This window comes from Lichenostomus cassidix, chromosome 1Ab (assembly GCF_008360975.1).
Source record: "Lichenostomus cassidix isolate B80296 chromosome 1Ab, HeHo_3.0, whole genome shotgun sequence".
In the NCBI taxonomy this organism is placed as follows: domain Eukaryota; kingdom Metazoa; phylum Chordata; class Aves; order Passeriformes; family Meliphagidae; genus Lichenostomus; species Lichenostomus cassidix.
In genome coordinates this window covers 9,496,276-9,520,642 of record NC_139481.1, presented here as the reverse complement: position 1 = coordinate 9,520,642, position 24,367 = coordinate 9,496,276, and the positions used below count along the sequence as shown (strand labels likewise).

Genomic DNA, 24,367 nt, shown 5'->3' with positions numbered 1-24,367 from the left:
CATCTGGTTAGAATTTTTGGATGGAAAGATTTTATCCCTAATAAAAAAAATAATAAATCACTGATGTTTAAACTTAAATAATTACAAAATAAATCCCTCAGGAAAGAGAAAACATTGTGTGGAGTGAATTTTTTTTTTTTTTGGGAGGAAGGAATTGATTGCAGTGCTTCTCACCTTGATGTTCTCAATTCACACTGTTAATTCATGTTGCTCGAGTTAAAAAAGAAGATGGTAGCTTAAAGCAAGATGAATATTATAGTTACACATGGTTTGAGACTTTTGGAGTGCCTGTCAGTGGGAAAGCTGAGGGTTAATGGTAAGTTCTGTCAGCTCTTGTGGTGTTCATGCAGCAGAAGCAGTTGTAGAAATGTGCGTGGGCCCCGCTGGGTTTGGGGGATGACTCGTGTCTCAGTGCCTGCGGGCTTGCAGCTGAGTTTTATATGATTTGGGGGTTTTTTTAGACTCCTTTTTAAAAATACACAGGAATTAAGCAATTTCCTTTACACGGTGCCTTAGCCAAAGCCCACTGAAGTCACAGGGAAGACTCCCACTGTTTTTAGCTGGCAATTCAGATCTATCTTGTGTTCCTTACAGCCTAGCCTACTGCCCGGGGCTGTGGGGGTGTATAACCATCTTCGTTCTTCTAGAAGGGCTGCCCTGCTCTACTTCAGTTACCATGGAATAGATTGCCCACGTTACTAGCAACATAATTATTCTGGAACAAAAATACTTCAATTCCAGAGTTGTCTCTGTATGGGGAGCTGCTCTGGAACAAAGATCAGGCAATGGCTTCATCTGCCATAGCTGTGCTCCTTGCTTGCTTTCTGTAGGCAAGGTGTTCTAAACAGAGGTGAAAGGCAGTAAAGGGAATCCCTTTTGACATCAGCACAGCCTGTCTTCTGCGAATGTATCCTGAATTGTAGTTATAGTAATTTATAAAATGGAACGAAAACATCCAACCTCCCCAGAGCCAGGAGTACACAAGTCCTTACTGTGGGCTCTGACCAAGCTCCTGAGCCCACATCCAGATCTGTGTGGGTCCAGCTCTGTGCCTGTGGCTTCAGTTGGACACTGTGTATGTGCAGGTCTGGTGACAGGATGGTGGCCCCACATGAGTGAGGGAGCACAAGTGGTGCCCTTTGTTCAGGGATCAAAACTATCCACTCTCACATTTTATTGGCAGCCCTATATGTGGAGATGCTGGAGTAATCTGGAGGAAAAGCCATGTGTCATTGCCTTTTCCCACTACTACAGATGAATCAAAACACTCAGTAAATTAACTCTTTTTATGATGTGTGTATGGATCCTGTGAGTGGACTTGGAGCAGACTTGATGGCGGAGTTTTTACAGTTTCTGTTTTTTTATGGATCTAACAAGACCTGCAGGTCTAAGCATTTTTAGAATGCTCATTTTCCAAACTGCCATGTTACTCTTGTCTTTTTATCTGTTCCTTTAACATCCTAACTTTTCTATTCATGTGAGTACTGGCTAATTCACTACACATATACGATATTAATTCCAGACATTTCACAAGACAGTTTTTAGACATTCACCCACATGATGATGTGTTAACTTTAAAGCATGTACTTCAGAAATAAAACAGGAGTTAAGAAAACAAAAAGATTAAAAGGTTAAAATGAGAGTTATTCAGTCCCTTTCTTTGCAATACATAAATTCATGTACAAATATGGAAATTGCAGGATGAGATGAGTTAGTGTGTTTCCCTGCCATTTTTTCATAAGCACACGTGCTGTTACATCTCTGTAACATGCTTATTGCATAGAAATAGAACATGGGATTTCCCATGAAAAATGTGAAAGAAAAGTTTTTTTTTTAAATAGATTTTTCCTTCATAATGGAAAAAAAAAGTTTTTTATATCTGATTTTGGGAGAAACTTTTTCTTTCCATAAATGTAAGGACTTATTTTGTTACCTACAGAAAATCCACCACTTCTCCGTAGTACTTCCTATCTTCAGATCTCTGCTATTAGTCTGTCCTGAAAGCTCTTATCAATTGAAGTAGATATAGAAGCTTATCATTATTGGACTTGGAGAAATCTGGTTGAAAACCTGATCAGACATGATGTTCTGCCTGCAATTAATCCAAACTGAAGAGGTGCTCCCTCAAGTATGTATCACCATATTATTTGTACCTTCCACCCCACCTGCCTACAAAAGGCTCTTATTTGCTCAGCTTTCCCTCTGTAGTTGTTTCCTAATCCAGTTCAATCAAAATTACCAGTTTGAGATTTTTTTGCCTTGATGTATCCTGGAGAGCAGATTTATTTCAAGTTAGAATGTTGTCATTTTCTTTAAATGGTGAAACTGGGAAGCTGAGATTCCCAGCTCAGTGAGATTTACCTCTCAGTGAACTTTGGGTCTGTTGTGGTTTCCTGAGCCAGATTTTCCCTGTATCTAAAGCCTGCTTTCTTAGTGGCATCTACATGTTGAGTTAAAAATGTTTATTAGAAAGCAAAGAAGCTAAGACTGCAAACAAATTCAGTTTAAAAATAGCAGAGAATGTATTTTTCCGTTATAGGGGAAAAATGGAAAGCAGATGGTAGGAATTTTTGACAGTGGGACCTTATTTGTTGGTAGCAAGGGTCTTGTTCTGGAGTGTCCCTTTGTTCTGTGAGTAGGTGGGGACAAAGAGACTCATCACCCTCATAGCCTGAATTGTGCTGTGAACTTACACACCCCTGGCATGTGGCTTGGGCTGGGTGCTGTACGGCTGAGGGCTCTTCTGTTCCATCTGCCTACAGACTGGGTAGCTGTAGGTTAACAGGTTCAGGTAACTGAAATTAGCCCCCAGCAGCTTTAATCATCAGGTGGTTGATTGCCGTGGTGTATTTAGTGATCCCTGGGCTGCTCGGGCTGACGCGCTGCCAGCTCGGCTGGGCAGAGTCACCGTGCGGCTCCCTTCAAACCACGGCTCCTCTGCTGCTCCAGCACATTCCCTGCGTGTTAGTGTTCATTACCCTCCATCAGGAGCCTTGCAACATCTGCTCAGCTCAGTGCTCATCCCCTCGCTGCCCGGCGTGGAAGTGACTGTGCTTCCTGAAAGGGCAGGGGAAGGGAGGCAGGAAGAGAGCAAATAGGCTGGTGCAGAGCATCCCTTCTTCCAGGCCCTCTCTTTTGTACTAAATTTAGCTGCTGGGGCCGTGAGCAGGCTTGTGCTCGGCAGCAGCACAGTGTAGTCCGTAAACCGTCTCTGTTTCCTGCTGATTTCATGTTTTGCTAGGAAGGATGTGGCGCAGGATGCAAGGCAGGATTAAGCAAGGAGCACGGGCGTTAGTGGAATGACCGTAGGGAGAGACAGGCTGGTTCTCTCTCAGCTCTGTCCAAAGGGAGGTAGCTGTGACCTGTCATGTAACAACAGGCTTTTCCTTCAGTGCTGGAATCATTCTCTTGTGCCATGGTCTAGTTACCTCCCAAATTGCCTGATGCTGAACATTTATTAAGGACTCCATGATCAAATGTTTGCGGTTTGACAGAAGCAGCTGACACTGGTTTAAAGGGAAATATGTTGTAATATCTCCTCCAGAGAGCCACTGAGGAGAAACTTTGGACAGGATTTGTACTTGATAAAATTCTGTTTTGACATAGTTGAGAGAGGCAGGAAATTTCTCCTGAAACTTTTCGTTATAAATGATGTCATCATGAGCATCTTTCGCTTATTGAGCATCTGTCTGTCCCTCCTGCTAATTCCCCACCTGAAATCTTAATTTACCATGAGTGACATTAGCCACACTTCAGCAGCCGTGAAGAGAAGTATGAACAGCCATCCTTGGGGTAAGGATATTAAGAAGAGTCCAGGTTGTCTGAAAGCCTGTTTTTTGCATGAAACTTGAAGAAAATGAGGTCAAGGTTCAGGTAGACTTTGGGGATTTACAATGGTGAAGGAGATCTTGCGTCAGTGCAATTAAAATTTAACTGAAGGAATAACTTCTGGTTGGTTTGGTTGTTTTTTTCCTGTAAGATTTCCCCCCTTGGCTTCAAAGGTCTTTGAATAAAGAACTATATTGCTATACTCTAGCTGAACAAAAGCAATGAAACAGCATGTGACACAGTTTGTCCAGTCATCCTTAATGTGCTCTATATCACATGAAATAATGAGGTATGGATTTTTTTTTAATACAGACCTGAAGTTTTCTGAAGATGGAGTTGGCATTTTGGCCAAAGATTGTATAGATGCATCAGAGAATCATAACCTCCAGTGCAGAGAGGATTCATGTGTCCTTTCTCCATCTGGGTGCTCTTGGCCTAGATTTGGTGTCTGTGTGTACAAAGCTTTTTTAAATTTTTTTTGTTTGTTTTTTGTTTTGTTTTGTTTTTCCCTTTTTCTGTGAAACAAATGTCCAAAATTTATAGGTAAAAGAAAATACAAAGAGGAGGACAGTCATGTGGATGATAATGTTCTTTAATGATACAATTTGCCCTGTAAATCTGTGTCAGGGAACAAAGCACTTGCACCTGGGATTGCCCTCATTGCTGTACAAATTGGCTGGCAGAAGTTGTATAATTTCTGGATATGGGGAACATAGATAATGTCAAATGTGTACATAATACATGAAAACACAGATTGTATCACTTGTGCTAGATTTTTTGGAATAGAGGAGTGTGGTGTGGTGTTTTTGTTGTTGCTTTTGAATAGTGGTGTAGATTGCATGCCTTAAATAGCATCATTTAGTAGGAAAAAGCCAAACACCTTGACCGCTAAAGGTTTGTCCTCACTGCTCTGGCAATATACCTGGTAACTCCAGTTTCCCCACTACTCCCTTTCCTGTTTGCATGCACATCCTTACCTCCACTAGTGTGCTGCTTTCTTCTTGAGCTGAAGTGCTTGAAACTCCTTGTTGCCAAAACTCCAGTTAAGAAAACAGTGGAGTGCAAGGCATCCCAGTTCCATTAACTCAGCAGCTGTGTGTAGCTGATCAAAGGCCTCTGCTTAACCTGAGGGTCATTTTTGCCTGGGTTTGAGCCCCCAGTGGCTTCAGGTAAGCTCCTGGACTTTGCTCTGGGGTGGGTAAAGAGCACTCATGCATTCTCTTTTGCCTAGTCTGCTTTGGGATTGTAACTCCTGGTGACAGGGCAGTAAGGAACCGGAGTTAAATCCCTGCAATTGTTCATTAAACCCTGGGCTTTGGGTAGATGGGAACTTGTGGTCCAGTGTGAATCCAGAGGAAGTGATTACAACTGACTCCCATTAACTAACACAGGTGTAATATTTACTAGCCAACACTGACTTCAGGATGACCTTTTTGGGTGGTTGTCCTGGGCTGATAGACCGCTTCTGAGATCAATGTCATGCTGCTTGTTTGGTGCACTGCCTGTTCTCATGAGTATTGGGATAAATCAGTTTGAATTTTTACAGGACAAAGGAACTTCTAGGTGACCCCTTGCATACCAATGAATTGTATAACAAGATTAGTGTTGAGTTGCATCTCTATAAAGAATGGAGGTGGCTTTATCGAAGTAATGTTTCAGATGCAGCTGGTGTTGCTGACCAAAAGAAATCTTCCAATTTTGGTTTAATCAAAAGGACTAATGTTGCTTGGGTGCGAGGGTGGAATAAAATGGTTTTCTTTTAGGAAAAAAAAAAAAAAACAAACCAACTGCCTTCATTGTATTAATAGCACTTGTATTCTGAATAGTGAAAACTCCATCTCTCATCTCTAGGACTGTTCTCTAGGGCTTGCTGAGGTGTTTGGATTTGCAGTTTTTTTGAAGTCTGCATATCTAGTGCCCTTAGAATTTGTATTTCCATAGAGAAGGGGGAAAGAAACCCCACCACCTTCAATGAAAACAAGATGTTTATGTTTCTTCTGACATTCCCAGCTCTTGAAGATAAGAGTCTTTGCTGCTTCTACAGACAAGGGGGCTTGTGGTGTTTCCTCTCACTTGCTCTCATGGGTGTCTTGTGTTTCCTCTCCATCCTCATCAGTGAGATCTGATTCTTTTTCATGTTCTCTTCTATATCTGTGACTATCACTGTTTCCCATTTTTCTTTTCTCTCATGCACTAGAGAATTTGTGCCCCTAAATTCTCACCTGTCTCTTAGTAACAGGATTCCTCATCCTGTCTCCAAACTAGGAGCTCTGTGTACATCTGATAATAATTTCTGATGTGCCAAGGGTGGTATATGTATCTCCCAACAGGAATGATGCTTTTTTTTTCATCAGTTCTGTAATTACAGGCTGTGCTATGGCCAGGGGTATTACCATGCTGCAAGGTATCACTGACTATGTCACCAGCCAGGTATTGCAAGTAGGAGGAGCTACAAGTAGGTGGTTCTGCTCCCTAAAGATACCAATATCTCTGTTTTCCATATTTGCAATTTTTGGTGTTCAGCAAAACTTCTAAGTTCTTGTGTCAATAGAAATGTACATGCTTGCTCACAGGTTTTTTTTTTTTTGTTTGAGCTTAGTTCATGCAAGACCAAATATTAAGATCTTGCATTTATTTTTGCATACTTGCAGGTTGAGGTGAGTTTCAGCACAGGTTTCTGATTAATACTATAATTTTTGGCATTAAGATTAAAGTTAAAATGGAGATATGTAGTAATATCCATCTGTAGCATATGTGCATACATGCATGAATATGTTGAAAGATAGCAGAACTTTGATTGAAAGCTTGTCCACTCTTTTACCTACACCAGTTAAGTCAGTAACGTATTTTAGGTTTCCATCCACACCAGACTTACTCTGCTTTTGAATGTATTAGTAGTTTTAGCATTTCCACTCTGGAGCCTTGGATCATTGTACTACAATTCCAGTCTGGATGGGGATAGGAAGAGGAGAAGCTGAATAAATAAAAAAGTACTTTTTTTTTTTTTTTTTGCAGCTCACAAAGTTATATAATTTTATCACTGGATTAAGGCAGGAGGCAAGTAGAGTGGTCTGCATGACAACTGCAGTTGGTTGCGTGGATCTCATCCCGTCACGCACAGTGTCTGACTCTGATTGGATTCTCCTGGTGTGAAGAATCACTCTCGCCGTCAGTGGGATGTCCATCTGTCTGAGCCTGAATCAGCTCGAGGATGCAGGCTGTAGAGGAGGAGTCTGTGGGATGGCTTTGCTGTGCCCATGAAGTCTGATGCACATGAGTTATAAGCATCCAGTCTGCTTTGAGGGGTCATTTCTTGCACTGCTGTGCGGTTATGAATGCAGATATTACTATTGAATTCCTCCATGGTGGCTACTGAGGGGGCTGGGCACTCAGGCAGCTTACAGACATTGGGTGTGGTATTTCTGTGGGGCTTGGCGGGGTCAGGAGGGCTGGCTGTTCTCATTTAAGCTGATTTTAAGGGCTCTCAACCAGCTTTCTGGTGTAGCTGGAATCTGTGAATGATTTTTTTTTTTTTTTTTTTGATTGCAGGTGTGTAAGGAGTGGTGCCCATTCACTTGCTGTGCAGTGAGATTGTAAATCCCTCATAAATTGTTTGTAAATCACTTTGGGATCTTTCTGGCTGACAGGCAGATCCTGTGTAAGCACATCACCCAGCCCTGCAAAGCCCAAGCCTTAGGGAGCTAAAGTGGCTGCCAAAGCAGCAGGTGTGTCAGTGAAGAGTAACCCGTGAGGAGCAGCTGTAGGCTCGAACTTTGCCCATTTATTTGCTCAAGGTTTTATCTCATCCTTTATTGTACAGCCCAGTGAAAATGAGTATTTGCCGTGTCAGTTAAGCTGGGGCTGTGGAGTGGCAGCTCCATGTGTGCTCGGTGGCCTTGCAGGCAAGCAGAGCTATTGCCGGTGTTGGAGGGAAGGCTGTGCTTCCTGTGCCATCGGAGGACATGGGGACACCTGAGCAAACAGTGGGGCACCCTGGCCTCTGGGGGTAGGATGACTAGTTTGGTATGCTCCACTGATTTTTAAAATTTTTTTTAAAAATATATTTATATTTTTTTCAATATCCATAGCATTTCTTTTTTTTTCTTTTTTTGTGTTCTCTGGGTAAATTTTGACATTAGAGCAAGACAAGAGCACTCCAAACATAAAGCTAGACTTGCATTTTATTTTTAAGTTTGCTTCAGGATTTTGCATGTGGACAGCAAAATGAATATCGAAACAGAAATTTCCTCTGAATCAAAGGCCAAGTGGAAAGTGTAGCAGCACGGTGTGCTGCTGTGCTCAAGATTAAGTTACTCTGGAAAAAAAAACAAAACAAAACAACAATCCTCAACATTAAAAAAACACCTGTGTAGCAATTGAAAGGACTATTTTTGGTGTCAAGATTTGATTTTAGCCAGATTGCATGTATTGAGGGAAATGTTTACTGACATTTATTACCATTTCTGGTCTTCAGACCCTGGCATCAGACTTAAAGCCAGGCAGTGATGAATAATTTTCTGCCTAGTGCCTTGTAGGAGGATAAAGTGGCATCAGTTTCTGGGATTCAGAACTGTTTGCTATTGGAGTTAAGGCATCCATATCCCGGCGCTGGTTGGGAATGTAGAAGGGACCAAATATGCAGGAAACTGGCTGGTTGCTCTCTCTGCCCCAGTTTACCTTAAACACAATTCATTTGACTACTCTGTTCCTCAGTTTCCCATTTTATCTGCCATGTAATTTATGTCTTTAGCTGTTAAACAATTTAAAATGGGACTGCCTTTCACTGTCCAAAAGAGCTGTTCTACTTCAACAGTCTTAATAATAAATGTAAACAACTATGGTCTTTGGATAGTCGAAATAAATTTAGGAAGATTCTGGTTAATTTTTGATTTTTCAGCTGTATTACCAAGGGCTAGTCTTTGGACCTATGTAACCAAACTTTTTCCGTAGTTTCTTTCTGTTATTATGCCTTTCGAAGGACTTTGTGGAAAAGAAAGCAGCATAAAAATCACACAACCGGTTTGGCAGGTCCTGTATAAACAGGAGAAATGCCAGGAAAAGTCTTATGCCTTTGCTGCCAGCTTAAAAAAAAAGGGTTAATTTTCTCCTAATGAAAACTTCAGCCATCACTGTGTGTGATATGGACTGTGGGGATGGGCATGTGGTGGAAAGGGGCTTGGGGTGCCTGCTGGAAGGAGCACGTGTCCTCAAATGCTGGGACTATTGTCTCAGTCACCTTCTTGGCTATAGGAACAGAAGAAGCATTTTATCATGCTGCTTGTAAGCAGATTTGTTTTTTTTTCCTTCCCCCATCTCCTCTGACAGTCTCACAGCTCAGCTCTGCTGTTAAACACACCCTTCTTGATTAACTGGGGGTGATTGATGCCCCCTGTTTTGCTTTGCTTGTAGCAGCAGAGAGCTGTGCTGATTTTTAAGGCTGTGTAGCTGAGAGCTGGGATGGGTGAGGAAACCTGTCTTCCCAAATGGATCTGTGCCGTTGCATAACCGTGGGAAGGGTTGGAGTGCCTCTGTCCTGATTCTTGTGGCAAAGGAGGGATTTGTTTCTGGAACGGGTTTGAAGCTGTCTTCTGATTTAGGCCATCTCTGCTGCCACTTGTGAGCTGAGAGATTTCAGTCAATGCGTTGACAAGGAGGAGCGTTAGAAATCAGAAGTTCCCATGAGGAGGGTGTTTAAAATCAATGCTAAAATGCAAAATGAAATGATGCATTCTGAGAGCTTTTGCAAGTTGTCCATGTCATTTTACTTCTCTTGTAGTTCATCCTTCTGTTTCTAGAGCAGCAGCATAACCCCAGAAACATGGCCATGTGGGTAGAGGGTTGAAATGGGATTTAGATAACTTGCTGCTTCTTCCCGCACCTCTGTTCATAACTAGGATTCAAACAGGCCCTTCCTCTGGTGCTTCACTATCTTGACTGTTTTGCCTTTGAGCTGGTCAGGGCTGTCCTCTGCTCAGTATTTCTGGAACACCTTAAGCAATGGCCCCGAGTTTGTTTGCATCTGAGTGCTATCACTGCATAAATGTCGAGTCCTAACAGTGGGGTTCAGAGCCAGATTGAGTTCTTGGAAGAAAATACTGTTTTCCAATGTGTCAAAGTAGGTTTTTGCTCAGACTCTGTACCCTGAATGGGCTAGCCACCTAATCTGTTTATGTTTCGGTCCCTCCACTTGTAAAGGTGAATGTAATAACACTTCTCTTCATTGCAAGGAAGTGCTAAAGATATTATAGGACATATTTAAATAGTGTCGTATTAAGGGCCATGAAGAAGTCTTCAGATTTAGTTAAAATGAGCCTAAGACTAGCTCTTTACTCTTTCTCTTAAAAATGTTTGGAGTTTACTCTATTTCAGCTGGCTCAGTTCCCAAGCTTCTCACTTACATAGTGAGGCAATATTTGCAGGTCAGAGGCAGCCTTATGGTAAGGGTGGAGTGGCTCTCACTGCAGTGTCCATTCAGATGTGAACCAGCAATGCTCAGTTGTGAAAACAAGCCAAAGATAACCAGAGTGAAACTTCAGCACTTCTGTTCTGCCAGGAACAACATCATAACCAATGCTTCAGGATTATGAGCTAAAACAAAATAATAATTTGAGGAAGAACAAAAAGTGATGCAGAGGTTGAAAGGAACAATTAAAACAATTGGGGAACTTAACGAACAGGAAAAGCTATGGCAGGAGGAAAGCAGCTAAACTGAGATTTGTCACAGGGCTTGACACACCTGTGGGCCTCAGCATTTTTATCCCATTGTCCTGTTGGCACAACCAAGGCAGTGAGGGCTGTGGTGATGCCACAAGTTGTTTTGGAGAGTCAGTGGCAGGCCTGGGAACAGGCAAACTTGTGTCCTTACCATTTCTCTTCAGACCTCTTCTGTGCAGCTTATTCTATCCTGTGCTTTGCAGTCTGGCATCTGCCGCCCAGCCCTGTACAGCACCACTACACAGGAGGTGATCCACTTCTTATTCCTCTTCTGAGTGCTGGGAGTGCCCCTGGAATTTCCAGAGTGAAGGAAGAAGGTCTGTGTGGGGTGTACCCTGTCACATGGACAGGTCATACCTGGAAGGCATCTCTTGTTTTCAGAGCAGTTGGGAAAGGATTGCTAATAGCTCTCCTTACGCAACAGAATATTCACCCGCTTAGTTCATTACTTATTAGCTCCAGGCAGGGACATGGCAGATTTGTTAATAGCAATGGTCAAATCATTACAGTGTGCAGCATTAATGGAGGAGAAAGCATTTAATGAAAAACCATCACTTGACCCTGTCATTGTCCACGAAATATAGACCATATTGCTGAACTCAGGCTCTGCTCTTTTCCTGTCATCTACCACTCCTTAAAAGTATGTCTTGCTCAGGAGCTTCAACTTCTTTTCACACACATGTGAAAGCACATCTGTTCTTTTTTTGAATCAGATATGCAGTACCATGATCAGCTGTTTCTGTACAAATATATTTAAAAACTCCCCTTAAAGTTCTGCTAATCCTGGTGGTCCTCTGCTGGAAGGACCATAATTTAGAGGAAATATAAGCTTTTACTGTGCCTCAAGCTATCCCCCAGGTGGTTTGTTTTCTTTTTCTAAGTAGTATTTTGGTGTCTGATGCATTGATCAGCAAAAAGTTCAATTTCTTCTAGTTTGCATTCTCATACCATCAGTCTGATGACTGCAGAGACCTAACAAAAGCTGCTAAACAGCTTGTTAAAAAAACCCAGCGAAACAGCCCAGTTTGTGTACAGGCTGACCTGCTGCAGATTTTGTTTCTTTTTATGTAACTCAGCTTCTTTCAGTGGTTTCTCAATGCATCTTTATGTTTTAATCACAGGTTCTTATTAGGTTATCCTTCTGCAATATGTCTTCCAGATTACCTTATCTTCCCTCTTGTTTTTATTTCCTTTTGGGTGTTGGGCTGTATCTGTCATTTCTTCTCTCCATCTCTGGAGTTCCTTTACTCCTTTACAAGCTAGATCATTTGACTCTTGTAAAATTTGTCTGTCTTGCATACATGCAAGTGTGTGTGTGTAAGATGCAGAATGAAGAGCCTGCAAATGTGCAGGATGCAATATCCTAAGTGAAATCCTACCAGCTGTTTTTTATATGCTCTCCTTTGTCAGCTAGGGTTTCCTTTTCTAGTCACACTGACCTTAATGTTGTTCACATTAAAGTAAGTAGCTGGAGTAGGTGAAAGAATAGTGGGAGAGGAAGATTGTAATTTGATGTTTCTTTCATATCCAGTTTCTGTACACTACTCAAGGTCAGGGCAAGTAAAGCCCTTTCTAGGAACTCCCTCTGCATTTAATGTGTTGGGAGTTGAAAAATCTGAATCTCTGGGATATTTTATAGTGGCAAACATCCATCATCTCTTGTTTCTGGACTAGCTTATTAAGACAGTCTTTGAGAATGGGTATTTTATTTGGCTGTCTTTCTCTCGTCGATGATTCTGTTCAGTTTTACTCAAGTAGATCTGCTCATTTTGTCACCAGCAGCCCTTATTATAGCTATCCTATTCCCAGCCTGGCCTAGATTCTCTCTGGAAAATTGTCTTTACCTACTTAGAGGTGTTTTTGAACAAGGGGATGTGGCACACTCCCTACCATGCTGTGTGAGCTGGGTTACTGTGGCATCACTTGAATCTTCAGGAGCAAAATAAGGTGTAGCATTAGATTCCATCATGGCACCCCCAGGTTTCTCTGTGCATTCGGCATGTCCTTTTTCATGGAAAGCCTGCCAGAAGTCTGAAGTGTGGAGTAACGCTGAGGTGGAAATGCAGGGGTGCTATGTATGCTAATAGTAAGGAGATAATAGATAAGGAGAGACAGTGAGCTTAAGTTGCTGGAGAAGAGAAAGACTGAGATGCGTATGTGGATTTTACTTCCACCAGTAAACATCTGGACCAGAAACATTGTTTAAAAAATAAATAAATAAAATTCACTGTAGAATTTTTCAGGTACAGATGGGAGCAGAGCCCAGCTGTGCAGTGGGACCGAGAAGGGTCATTTCTTATGTTTGCAAATGGTATTTTAAAAATGTGTATTTCAGGATGTTGCAGCTCCACAGGAATTCTGTTTCCATCAGTGACTGAGGATTAAAAGAAGCTGTGACTTTTATGTGAATTATTCTCCCATGATTTTTCCACTACCTAATTGATGGGCAATTAGATATCCCGGGACAGTGAATGAGTTGACCCCCTGCATGTGACCGTTCTGACCTGTGATTTGTGCTGTGTAAATATTTGATATCCTCTGTTGTGAAGGATCCTGTTCACAGTACTTGTAGCTTCAGCAGAAATGTTCAGAAAGCAATGTACATCCACGGTAGGAAGATCAGAGATGATGATTGTTCTTAGATATGTGTTTGAATGCATAGTAACATCGCAACTTTGACAGCTCAATAATGTAACCAAGTAAAAACACTTGTGCCATGCCAGCCCTGGGATGCAGAAGAGGAGCTTTCCCATAGCACACGAGGGCAGCTCCCTGTACACCATGTTTCCCCTTAGTCTTCCCATCTCAGTTTCATGGCCTGCAGGAATCTTGCCCTGAAATGAGCACCTGACTGCAGGAGGGGTGTTCAGGCTGTTAATTCCCACGCACACAGGCAGGGTTGTACAACCACCGTATGTTACAGAGATGAAGCTCCCCAGCCCTGCCTGTTTTAGAAAAGAGAACACAAAAAAGTGCAGTGAAATACCTCTGAAATACCTCTGAAATAGCTCTGACATGCAGCTATGCTAAGCCTGGAAAGTTCTCTCTGTTGCCTTCCTTGCTTGCTTGCTGCTTACTCACTGGCCACAGTACTTCAAAGCCTCCTGTGGGGTTTTTTCCCTGGCTGTGCAATTAACTGTCTCTTTTGAGCCTTCTGTGGTGCTTTGTGTGTAGTGAGTGTACCAACACATTGTGATATAGATGCCAAAGGGACTCTGTGGGTCACAGCAGTGGCCCACCTTTCTCCATACCCTGCTTAAACAAAGGTCAGTAGCAAGTTCTTCAGAGGAGTGTTGCAGTGACAATCCCATGATACAGATTTTGGAGTTGCATGTGGAAAAGAGCTGGGGGCAGATAGTTTCTTAACATCAGGCAGTTGAATCCATGGTTGATTTCTGCCTTGAAGGAGTAGGTCAGGTGGGCCAAGTCCCAGCTTTACTGCCTCTTCTTGGAGCCTTGCTGCAGAAGGGTAGGTGGATAGATAAGGCTTTGCTCCCATTTGGAGTATGATGATTCCAATTCCAAATTCTGAACCAAAATCTGCCTCTCATGTATTTTCAGCTGCCTAGCTGGGATATCTATAGATCAAATTCATTATTATACATGTAAATAACAGATCCTTTCATGAATCATACTAAGCTTTTTGCCTTAGTTTTATCTTCTAGTTTTACCTGACACTGTCTTCTCACAGCCTGTTCTATTCTCTACTCCCCAATATTAGCAGCAAAGAAATACCTGAGCATGTGGTTCAGCTAGTTTTTTGCTTCTTTTATACTTGCTAATTTGAAATATTTTGGAGTGCTTGTACAATAATGCAACTGTATCATGTGCATTTTCAATGACAACATTGATCTCCTCAAGCTGCCTTTTCACAGCACTTCAGTGCATTGATATTGCTGTCTGTACAATTTTAATTTAATTAGGACAGTGGCTGTAATCACTATGGGAGAAGCATGAACTTCCCACTGTCTCCTTTCCCCTTCCTTTGTGATGAACCATTGCACCTCTGTGTTTGTTTTTTATTTGCCTGAGTAAGGACTGAGACATGAGAGGAGAGCCATCACCTGTCCCTGAGCAGGGAGGACAGGCTGGAGGGAGGAGTTAGGGAGGAACTGAACTTCACAAAATTGCTAAGGTTACTGAGACAATCTCTCCTCTCTGCCCAGGAAATGAGATGTTAATCTTTTCCCAGTGCTGCTTTGCATAAGGTCCATTCCAGAGAGCTGTGTTTGTTTTAATTTCTCTAATTACTGATAGTGTGCTGATTATGCTGCTATAGATTTGACGTGAATTGCTGTATTAATGGGATCAAAAATTAGGAGATGTCTGCCATGGAAATTAAGAAGACGACAGCAGCTGGGGGAAGGGAGGGAGGGAGGTGGAGAGTTGGTAGTGCAGAGCTCTAGTTTGCTTTTTTTGGAACCTGAGCCTTTGTCCCTGGCAGAAGTTGGAGTATGCAAACTGTAACATTGACCAAAGTCCCCAAATGTGCCATGCAGTCCATTAGGGGCTCTGATTTCCTTCCTGCTCCCTATGTTAGATGCTGTAACTCATCTCATAGTGGTCTTCTGGGCTTTCATATCCAGCTATAGTATTACATCCAAACCACTGGTGAACAGTGCATCTGTCTTCCTTCCCTTTCCTCTTCCCCTCACTTGCTTCCCTAAGGATTAACTTACCTGAATCTCCTGCTGTTGTCACCTGTGCTGCTCTGTGTCTGGTTTGCTGTCATTGCCCTGCTGAGTGCCCAGATGCTCAGGGCCTTCTGAATTTTTCCTGCAAAGACATCATTTACCCCCAACAACCCTTTTCTCTAAGGCCCTTTTCTCCCCTCTACTGTACTCAAGCCACCTACTCCTACGAGGATCCGCAATAGCCAAACCAGACCCTCCCAGGCTCCCCGCTGGCTCCTGGTCCCTGGGCTTGTCTTTTCATTTCGTGGCACAGGTACACTGGTGTCCTGGGAGGCAAATGTGTGTCAGCTTTCACTCTCAGTTCATTTCTCCCTGTGTGGTATCATTATGTGCAGTATAGGAGAAAGCTTTTATGCAGTGATTAGGGTCAGCTGCCTTCTCTGTCCAGCACAAGGTATTTGCAGACTACATTGGCTGTTTCAGTTTCCTGAAAACAGCTGCACAGGTAATGCATTTCTTTGCTTTATCAATTAAAAAAGGTAGTTTTGCTATACCACCTATCCAGCGACTGAAATAATCATGCCATTGGGACAACACGAGAGCTTGCTTAGCAGACTTTTTTACATATTTTATTTTCATTTCTGCAAAAATACCCTTGGTGCCTGCCATCTGAGTGAACTTAGTAAAGGGACAAAAAGACTATCAGATTACAAGGCTGTTGCTTTGGAGTTTTGAAGGGTGAAATTATATCAAAAGCCTGAAGCTATTTTTATTTGTAGGCTTCCTCATCCTCAACTGTTAGACTTCTTTTAAATTTAATTTTGCTCTTTTGAATTTTTTTAGTTAATATTTTTATTTTAGCAATTTGAATTATTTGTATTCCTGTCAGAGAAAATCTGTTCAGGTAGATTTTGCCAGTAAAGGATGTACCCCAGTTCTTCAAATTGAAATCAGTGTGTGCTTTGATGGCTTTGGGAGTCTAGTCAGCTGTTACATACACTCCTACTACATAGTCATGGTCAATATAGCTTTTGATTTAGACAGGATGGTTTGATCTACGGCATTCTCAGCAGCTGAATATTTAGTAAAGAGAACAAACCCATAAATTCTTTTGATTCTTAGCCATGTGTTTCAGCCTGTGTCTGCTCAATCAGGCAGGTGAAAACATGTCCTGCTCTCAGCAGACCTGGCTGGTTGTCCAGGTGGCACTCTTGGAGCACTAGCCACCAGAGTTTACCCCAGACATGGCCTTCCATAAAAGTTGACTCAATGCATCTCTTCAAATGCTGTAAGCAAGGTGAAATTTCATGGTGAAACTTCCTTGACTCCCTGTGAGCTGAAGAAACCGATCAAAAATTATGACAGCAGGCAATATTCCAGCTGTTTTAGTCACCTCTTTGTGACTACTGACAAAGTGCTCTGGAGTTGCTATTTTGAAATTCTTAGCTGGTAATTGTTTGGGACTGAGCATTTGGTCACTTGTAGGTTTAGATGTTTGCAGAGTCCCCTGGCAGGTGGTGAATATGCAATTTGGTAGTACCAAGCTCTTTCCTAACACTCATCACCAAAAATCTCGACCACATAAAATGTTTATCAATTTAGTTTCTTTTACCAGTAGATTAAACTTCAGCAAGGCTGTTTGCTCAAGTGCATGCAAGATTCATGCAGGTTCTACCAGCACTACCTATCCTTCCTCCCAAGCTGTGGCTTGAACAGCCCTACCACTCTTGGCCTTAACACAAAGGGAAATATTAAACTTGACTAGGAAATGCTTTCAGAAAAATTCCTAGTAGCAGAGTATCTGGTTGCATAACCTTAGAAGCATGAGACACCAGCCATGTTTTTGTTTGGTGGATCCCAAAGAGAGAAGCACTGGGCACCTCTGGAGTTGCAAAGATTAATGCAACCCGTTCTCAGTGGTGTGAGCACAATTGGTACCTCCTGGAAATGTGACTCTAAAAAGCCTCAGAAAGCCTGGAGGAGCACGTGTGACCTTGTGCACTGACTGTGTCAGCTGGGCACTGCTTGGGGCTGAGCACAGAGCTGGGACAGGTTGCAGAACCAGACTGGTGTTTGTAGTTTTGCTCCATGCTGCAAACAAGGATTAGGCTAATTTTTTCCACAAGCCCCATGTCTTGACCTCCCTGTGCCATTACCATGCCACACCTTTTGGAAATCTGTCCAGGACAGTTACAAGGGCAGCTCTTTCAGCATGCAGTTGTTGAATGTATTGCCCTTGAGAGGCACATGCTGTCCTTTTTGAAGACAGTTTAACTCTGAAATTACTAGCTCATTTGAGCTTTGCTCTTGCTCTAACTTAGGTTGTCCATGTGTCTAATAAAAAGAAAAAGACGTACCTAATGTCTGTAAATTGCTTTGATATTTGGGCTAAAGGTGCTGACAGAAAAATGCAGGATTAGCAAGAGAGGGCATTTCAAAGGCACTAATATGAATTGGATAGCTAAATTCCCTTTGTGCCTTGTAAAATGCCTTCTGCAAATAGTAATTCATACAGTACTGGGGACATCCAAGGTGTGTGGGAAAAGTAACTGCAGTTCCATATCTTGTTTGGTTTTGGCTGTCCTGTCCTTATGAATACTAGGAAACAATGAATCAAATGCATTTGTTTATAACAGTAAATCTCAATGAAGCTGTCATGGTATAAATCAAGTTACGGTATGCCTTTAGGAGACTGATCAGTAAAGGCAGCACATACTGGAAGCGTAATGTCTTTGTTTGATACCTCCTGGGTGTTGAGGGAAATGGATGGCTTCTGGATTTAATTTCATTTTCCACCTGCTCTTGGGCAGTGAGGAAGCCCTTTGAAGCCACTTGGTCTTTGCAGTGGTGATTCAGTATTTCTGTGAGCATGAAATGTGACCTGAGCTTGGACTGCATCCTGCATTCTTCAGGAGGGAGGAGAAGGACTTCAGGTCTCCCACCTATCCTCTGGTGCCCGTTTGCAGAGGCAGGCATCTGTGTGGCTGTGTTTCTGAAGTGTTCCTCTTCTTATAAATATCTCCATGAACAAAGGGAGCAGCTGCAGTGTGGTTCGATTATCTGCACTGTGGATCACAGCAGGAAATGCTGGGAAGTGCCTGCTCTGCCTGCCCTCCCTGGGTGCTGTGCAGATGAGAGGTGAGAGGTGCACCAGGGTGAGAGGTGCAGATGGGCATGGAGAGCTGCACCTCTGGAACGGGAAGCACAGAGTCAGCTGCTTTGGGTCGGGGAAGGAGTTGCATCAGTTGGAAACAGAGCAACGCCTTGTGGCTCCACAGGTGCATCTTTCATCACATCACAATGAACATCCCTGTTTGGCAACTATGAAAAACTGAATTCATGCAAGTTAATGCAATGCTGCTGCCTGGACAGTGATGAGTAGAAAGAAACTGAGTTTGTGGGAGACAGGAACATAAGATTGAATAATTTCTGGTTAAAAGGTACTGAGTTGAAATCCACAGAGGCTATACTTGCAGAAATAACAAAGTGATGGTGGAGTGAAACAGGCCTGTCTTCTCACTTTGTCTAAACCTCAAATATTTATAATAGTTTGTTCTACACATGCTGTCAGTCTTCTCTGCCATGTGGTTTAGAGTGTAGTGGTGAGACTCCTGATGTTGAGGCTACACTTCCACTTCTGCCTGAGTTTGTGAGCAGCAAACAGCACCTTGCAAAAGAATGACTTGGGCTTGCTGCAAGATTTTCTAGGTGTTCTATTTATTTTTGGACATATCACCTAATCTGCCTGTAGAGGTTTTTACAAACTTTCCCTTTGGTGGTAAGGATGCTAACGTTACACTCTGCAGGTGCCTCTGTCAGCCTCAGCCTATTTCCCTGTCTCATGGCTGTGATAATGCTGTGCTTTGTCATGGAAGTAATTACCTTCTCTTGGTTCAGCACCAAATTTGTCTTTTCCGTTGGCCAGAGATCGAGGTCAGGGTGAGGAGCTGCACTCATACTGTCCTGCAAATGCTCAGAAATTAGGTAGCTCTTTCTGCTTCTGTATGTGCAGGGATGTAAATCCATACTGTTTGCACTGCCATCATTGAATGGCTTTGGAGAAAAACATGCATAGCCTTCCAGGAAGCAGATGATGATGGGTTTTTTTATGTTCCTGTAAAATTGTGGCTATGTTTATTTACAAAGGGTAGATTTTGTACTGTGATTGGAGTACAATCGTAGAATATGGAAGAATTTTCCCGTCAGATCACATGAAGTTTCAGTCTTAGATTTCTTGTCAGGCATTTTCATGAGTAAAAACCTAACTGTGACAATTATGAAACTAATACAACGTTCACAAATTGCCCTTTATAACTCTATTTGACAGTATTTGTTTGCAAGTTTAGCTACTTCAAAGAAGGCAATAGTAACTAGTTTAGCAAAAGCAAAAGTACTACATTACTTGATGGTAAATAGACCAGTCTTCAGTGATGTGTTTTTCTGCAGCAAAGACAAAAGTTATTGATTATGTCATTAAAATGTTAGGGAGTACTATAGTGTTAAACGCTTAGCTTGTTCAGATCATGACTGGTTTGTTAGCATAAGGTTAAATGGTTTTGGCACTTCAGTGGAATTCATGCATGTATCATGGAGTTGCTGTCAGATTTTCACTGACATAAACCCCTTGGAGTCTCCCCACTTGCATATCCCTTCCCCTTTCCTCCCTTGGCAAATTTCTGAGAAGACCCTTGGAAGCTTCATGGACCTTTTGAAAGTTAACCCCCCACCCCAAAAGGTGCTTGCTCCCCCTGCAGCACTGGGCAGCGCTGGCTGGCAGTGTTCTGTGTGTGCTCTGTGGCTCTCTGGGTGCATCACTAGTGCCGCTCACATCACCAGGCACACACTTCCTTCCTTCCACCCACTTCCCCCTCCTCTGCCGTGGTTTTGCACCTCTGTTCCAAAGTTCACGTTGTCCTCTGTCTTTCTCTCCCTCCCCCCCCACTTTCTTTTAACAGCAAGAAAGAATTTCCTACACACCTCCAGCGAGTCCGGTACCAAATTACACTTCGTCACCACTACATGTCCCAGTGCCTCAAGCCATCAGGATGGAGGAAGACACCATCAGACTGCCAGCGCACCTGCGTGAGTGTCAGCACAGGCTGCTTAAGTTCTTGGACTGAGGAGGGGGTGGGGTGGGCTGAGGAGTTATTTCTGGTTTTATGGAAGAAAGCAGGGAAGTCCCTGCTTTATACTTTTTTTTTTTTTTTTTTTTAATAAGCTCTAGCTGATTTGGTTTTCGTAGCTATTGTTTTTTAACTAAAGAAATTACTCTTAAATACAGTATGCTGAATCTCTCCCTCCCATCCCCTGCACCCCTTGTCAAGCATTTGGCCTGTTTCTCATGTCAGCGCAAATATGGAGGGTTTATTTTGACGGGAAGTGCTGTGTTTCCTTCCACTTTATTGGAATTGCTCTGTTACGTGCTGCAGCACAAGGTCAGAGTTTCACCAGCTGTGGCAAGTGGAATGCATTTGTGCTGTGGCTATTCTTCAGGTTCTGAGGGGTCTCAAATACTTGTGTTGCCCAGGCTCTCTAGAGTAGAGCATGAGTGCTGACAGGGGCAGTGGGAAAGGAGGAGGAATGAGCTTAGCTGAGCACAAAAGGAAGCTGCAAAGGAGGAAGGACATATCACTGACATTGGAACAAAAACTGGAGATGGGGGCAAGGGGAGAGCCAGGTACTTCCTTGCTGAGATGATTTAGTGTTTGACAAATAGGAAAGGCCAAGGACTGTTGGCCAGTGAGAGGTGAATTAGATAGGATGGGGACAAGAAGAGTGGAATTTTCTTTTTTGGAGGGGAAGCAGTTCTGATGGAAATTAAGATGTCCTAAGTAAACTTTTGTCAGGTGTTATATTCTTGGGGTACTTGAGGAACAATGAGCAAGAGGGTCAGGAGCAAACAAAACTTTGTGCTTTGCCATCTGACAAATCAGGTTTGGGATTTTGATGCGGGGAAGAGGGGGAAGTCAGTGTTTATCACAAGGCACTCTCATTCCTGTCCTCAGCTGTCTATCACACAGTTGTTTTCTGGATGCAAACTGTGTTTCAAGCATTTCTGTAGTCCCATGCTCTCTCCCTTGCTGGCCATTGAGTTGCTCTGCCCCACAGTCACTCGCTGCCATGCTGTGTCCCATGTGTCCTGTGTGGCCCAGGTTGTACCTTTCCTGTGCTTCCTGGTGGGAGCTGGAGATGATGCTGCAGTGTTTCTGACTGTGTCTGGTCCCTCCATGAGCTCCCAGGCCCAGCTTGGCATGTGTGTGTGGCTACTCAGCTGTTCCCCTGGCCCAGGGAGGACTTGCTGCCACGCTTACAGGGCATTGCTGTGCTTTGCCCAAAGGAGGCATGAAAAAACCCAACACAAGCAGTTTTTCTCCCGCAGTTTTTTTCCCCACTGGTGCTGCAAAAGATCATCCCCAGATCTTTTGGGTTTTTTCCTTATTGCAGTAGCCGGTACTGTTTACTTCTGCTGTGGGAGCCACTGTCTGTCCCCTCCACAGCCAGGATCACAGCTGGCTTTCCAGTTACTTGTTGCCTTCCCCACTGTGTCTGGCATATGCATAAGGCAGGAAGACAAAGACTCTTGATACTGAAAGTGGTGGTACATGTTGTACCTGCTTCCTTCCCATCAGCTAGCCAGCACACTGGATAGTGTAGAATTCATGAAGCTTCCTCTCTGTAAAAATTTTTTTCATAGTACTTTTAGGTGTGGTCCACCCTTTCACCTTGACTTTTGTTTTGGTTTTTCTGTTCTTTTGGTTGGCACATTTTTAAACATGCAAGGCTTCTTTCCCTTTAGAATTTCCACACCAGTCTGACTTGTTGCAGTGTAAAAGCACAGATGATTAATCATGAAATCTCTGTGAAATAGCCTTCCATAAAGTTAGTGTCTGAGGTCATAAACACCATGGAGCACATTTACACAGCCTTACTAATTGTAGTCAATGGCAGTGTAGTATTTTGTAGCTCAGTGTGCAGCCTATTAGCACAAAACACTGTTGTCAACCAGCAGACCCAAACACTGTTAAAACCACTGTTTTTAAGGTACATAGATTCATAGCTAGGCCAGGAGCAAGCTTCTGAATTCCTAGAACGATCTCTGGTGTAACTTTTGTGTAGAACTTCATGTAGTGAGTGCTGTGCTTAGGTCCTGTAACTGAGCTACAACATGTGCTGAAAGATTTCTGCTCTTCTTGTAAAAGACTTAAGTGATGAGGAGGATATAAGGTCTCTAGATGTTCTTTTAATGCTTAATTATCTCCTTATTTGCTTTTTTTTTTAAGTGCCCTATTTATAGTTTGAATTAGTCAAGCTTCAGTTTCCAACTATTAGATCTCATTATCGCCTTTCCTGCTAAATATTGTCGAAAGACTCCTCCTGATATAGGTGCTTTTAGATAGTCACTTCTTAACCTTTTCTTGGCTAAACTGGATAGGAAGAGAGGTTCTTAAGGCTGTCAGTCTTCCTGTTAATCTTTCAGATTTCAAATTCTGTTTCTATCACCTCTGTGAACTGTTTCCCACTTCAGACATCCTTCTTTAAGTGAGGACAACAGAAGAAGATTTAAGATGATATTCCAGGAGTAGTCTTGCTAATACCATGTATAGAAATAACTCAGCACCTTTTGGATTTCCTGTCATGAGGTTTTAAGAGGTATTAATACAGGGTTTTTCAGTTCCTGCATGGACTCCTCTCACTTATATTTTGTCTGTTCGTTTATTTTTAGAGATGTGTCTGAGGTACAACTTTGATCTTAAATCCAAACTGCCTCAGAAGTCAGGCAAAGTAGCTAATTTCTAGTTCAGGCTGTGGTACTGTGTGTGGAGGTAGGGTTTAGATCTGCAAAGTCCGAGGAACTTCTAGGTCTGAGTTTTTGTTTGGTTCCATCCCTACTGTTGTGTTTGTTGATTAGGTGGAGCTTAATAACTTTCAGCCCTCACTCATTTCAGTGCAGCAGGGAGATGTGATAAATTCCTCTACTCACACACAGAGCCAAGAGGTTGTCAGGCTTCCACTCCTGTTTCCATGACATTCTGATGGCATTCACCAAAACCAAGGTAGGGTTCAGTGCCATTCCACACATCTCCATGTACCTGTGCTGCAGGTGCAGCTGAAAAGAGCACTTGGTCCAAAGAGAGACCTAGAGACAAATGTTTCTCATTGAACATGACGAGCAGTCTCTGGATTCAGGCAGTTTTATGTCTTCTGATAAGAAATTTCACTGTTTCTAATATTCCAGAGCACTCTGAGAGCACCAGCAGCAATGGTATCAGGACAAGAAGTAGAGCAATTTCCTTTGGTGTAATAAATTATTTCTCACTCTTTGATGAGCAAATGGTTCTCAGGTAGGCTGAGCTGATTTTATCCAGAGACTGGAAAAAGGAGAAGTGCAAAATTTGGAAGGGTAGAATGCAGATCCCTCTTTGCTACAAGCTTCCTTCTCTTAGGTCAACACAGCCTCAACTATATAGACAAACACCTTTTTCTGGGGGTGATGTAAAAGCACTTTTCCCTTCTCACACACACAGCCTTTTATATTTTAAGTAGCTGCTTTCTCCCCAGCCAGTATAGAAGTGCAGTGTAATCAGTCTTAACTTTAAATCTCTGGGATATTAAGAATCATTTTTGGATAAAACATACCTTTCTTGGTGCTGCATTTCTTTTTAAGGGACTTTGGCCCTTACTTTTAAACACACTTGTTTGCTTAACATCCACTAGGAGCAGAGTATTGGGGGCATTGTATCAGTGGGGAGCTGGGGAATATTCTTTCTTACATTTTAAGTGTGTGGTCAGAGAACAGTTGCTCTTTGTCCCTGGTGTGTCTGCCACGGTAGCTTTGCAGCAGATATGATCTCCACTAGACTGCACTAATGTCAGAGGAAGGAGTGTTTGGAAAATGGACATTTTTTACTGAGCATTGAAGAGAAGCAAGTTCAGCTTGCACACAAGGTTCTGTCCTTGGTGTCTTCTGGGACCTCGGACTCCTTGTTTTAGTTTCTCCACTGTAAAATGAAAAAAACCCATGAGCGCAAAGACTCTTAAATGTTTTGAAAAGTAATACAGAAAGTGCCCACGTATTGTGATAATGAATAGTGCAGAGTTAGGTGGAAATCCTCTGAAACTATTTGCATATGCCTTATCTCTGGAGAAATACTCCATTTTGCCACAGAGAGAAAGTTAGTGGGGTTTTTTTA

General features: G+C 42.6%; 1 protein-coding gene across 1 annotated transcript in view; it reads left to right on the top strand.

Moving 5' to 3' along the window:
- The window catches only part of ETV6 (ETS variant transcription factor 6), a 124,703-nt gene that overhangs the window by 22,764 nt on the left and 77,572 nt on the right, over positions 1–24,367 (top strand). The window contains exon 2 of the mRNA XM_085049724.1: positions 20,132–20,258. Coding sequence (XP_084905850.1) covers positions 20,132–20,258 — 127 coding nt within the window. The remainder of the gene's footprint in view (positions 1–20,131; positions 20,259–24,367) is intronic.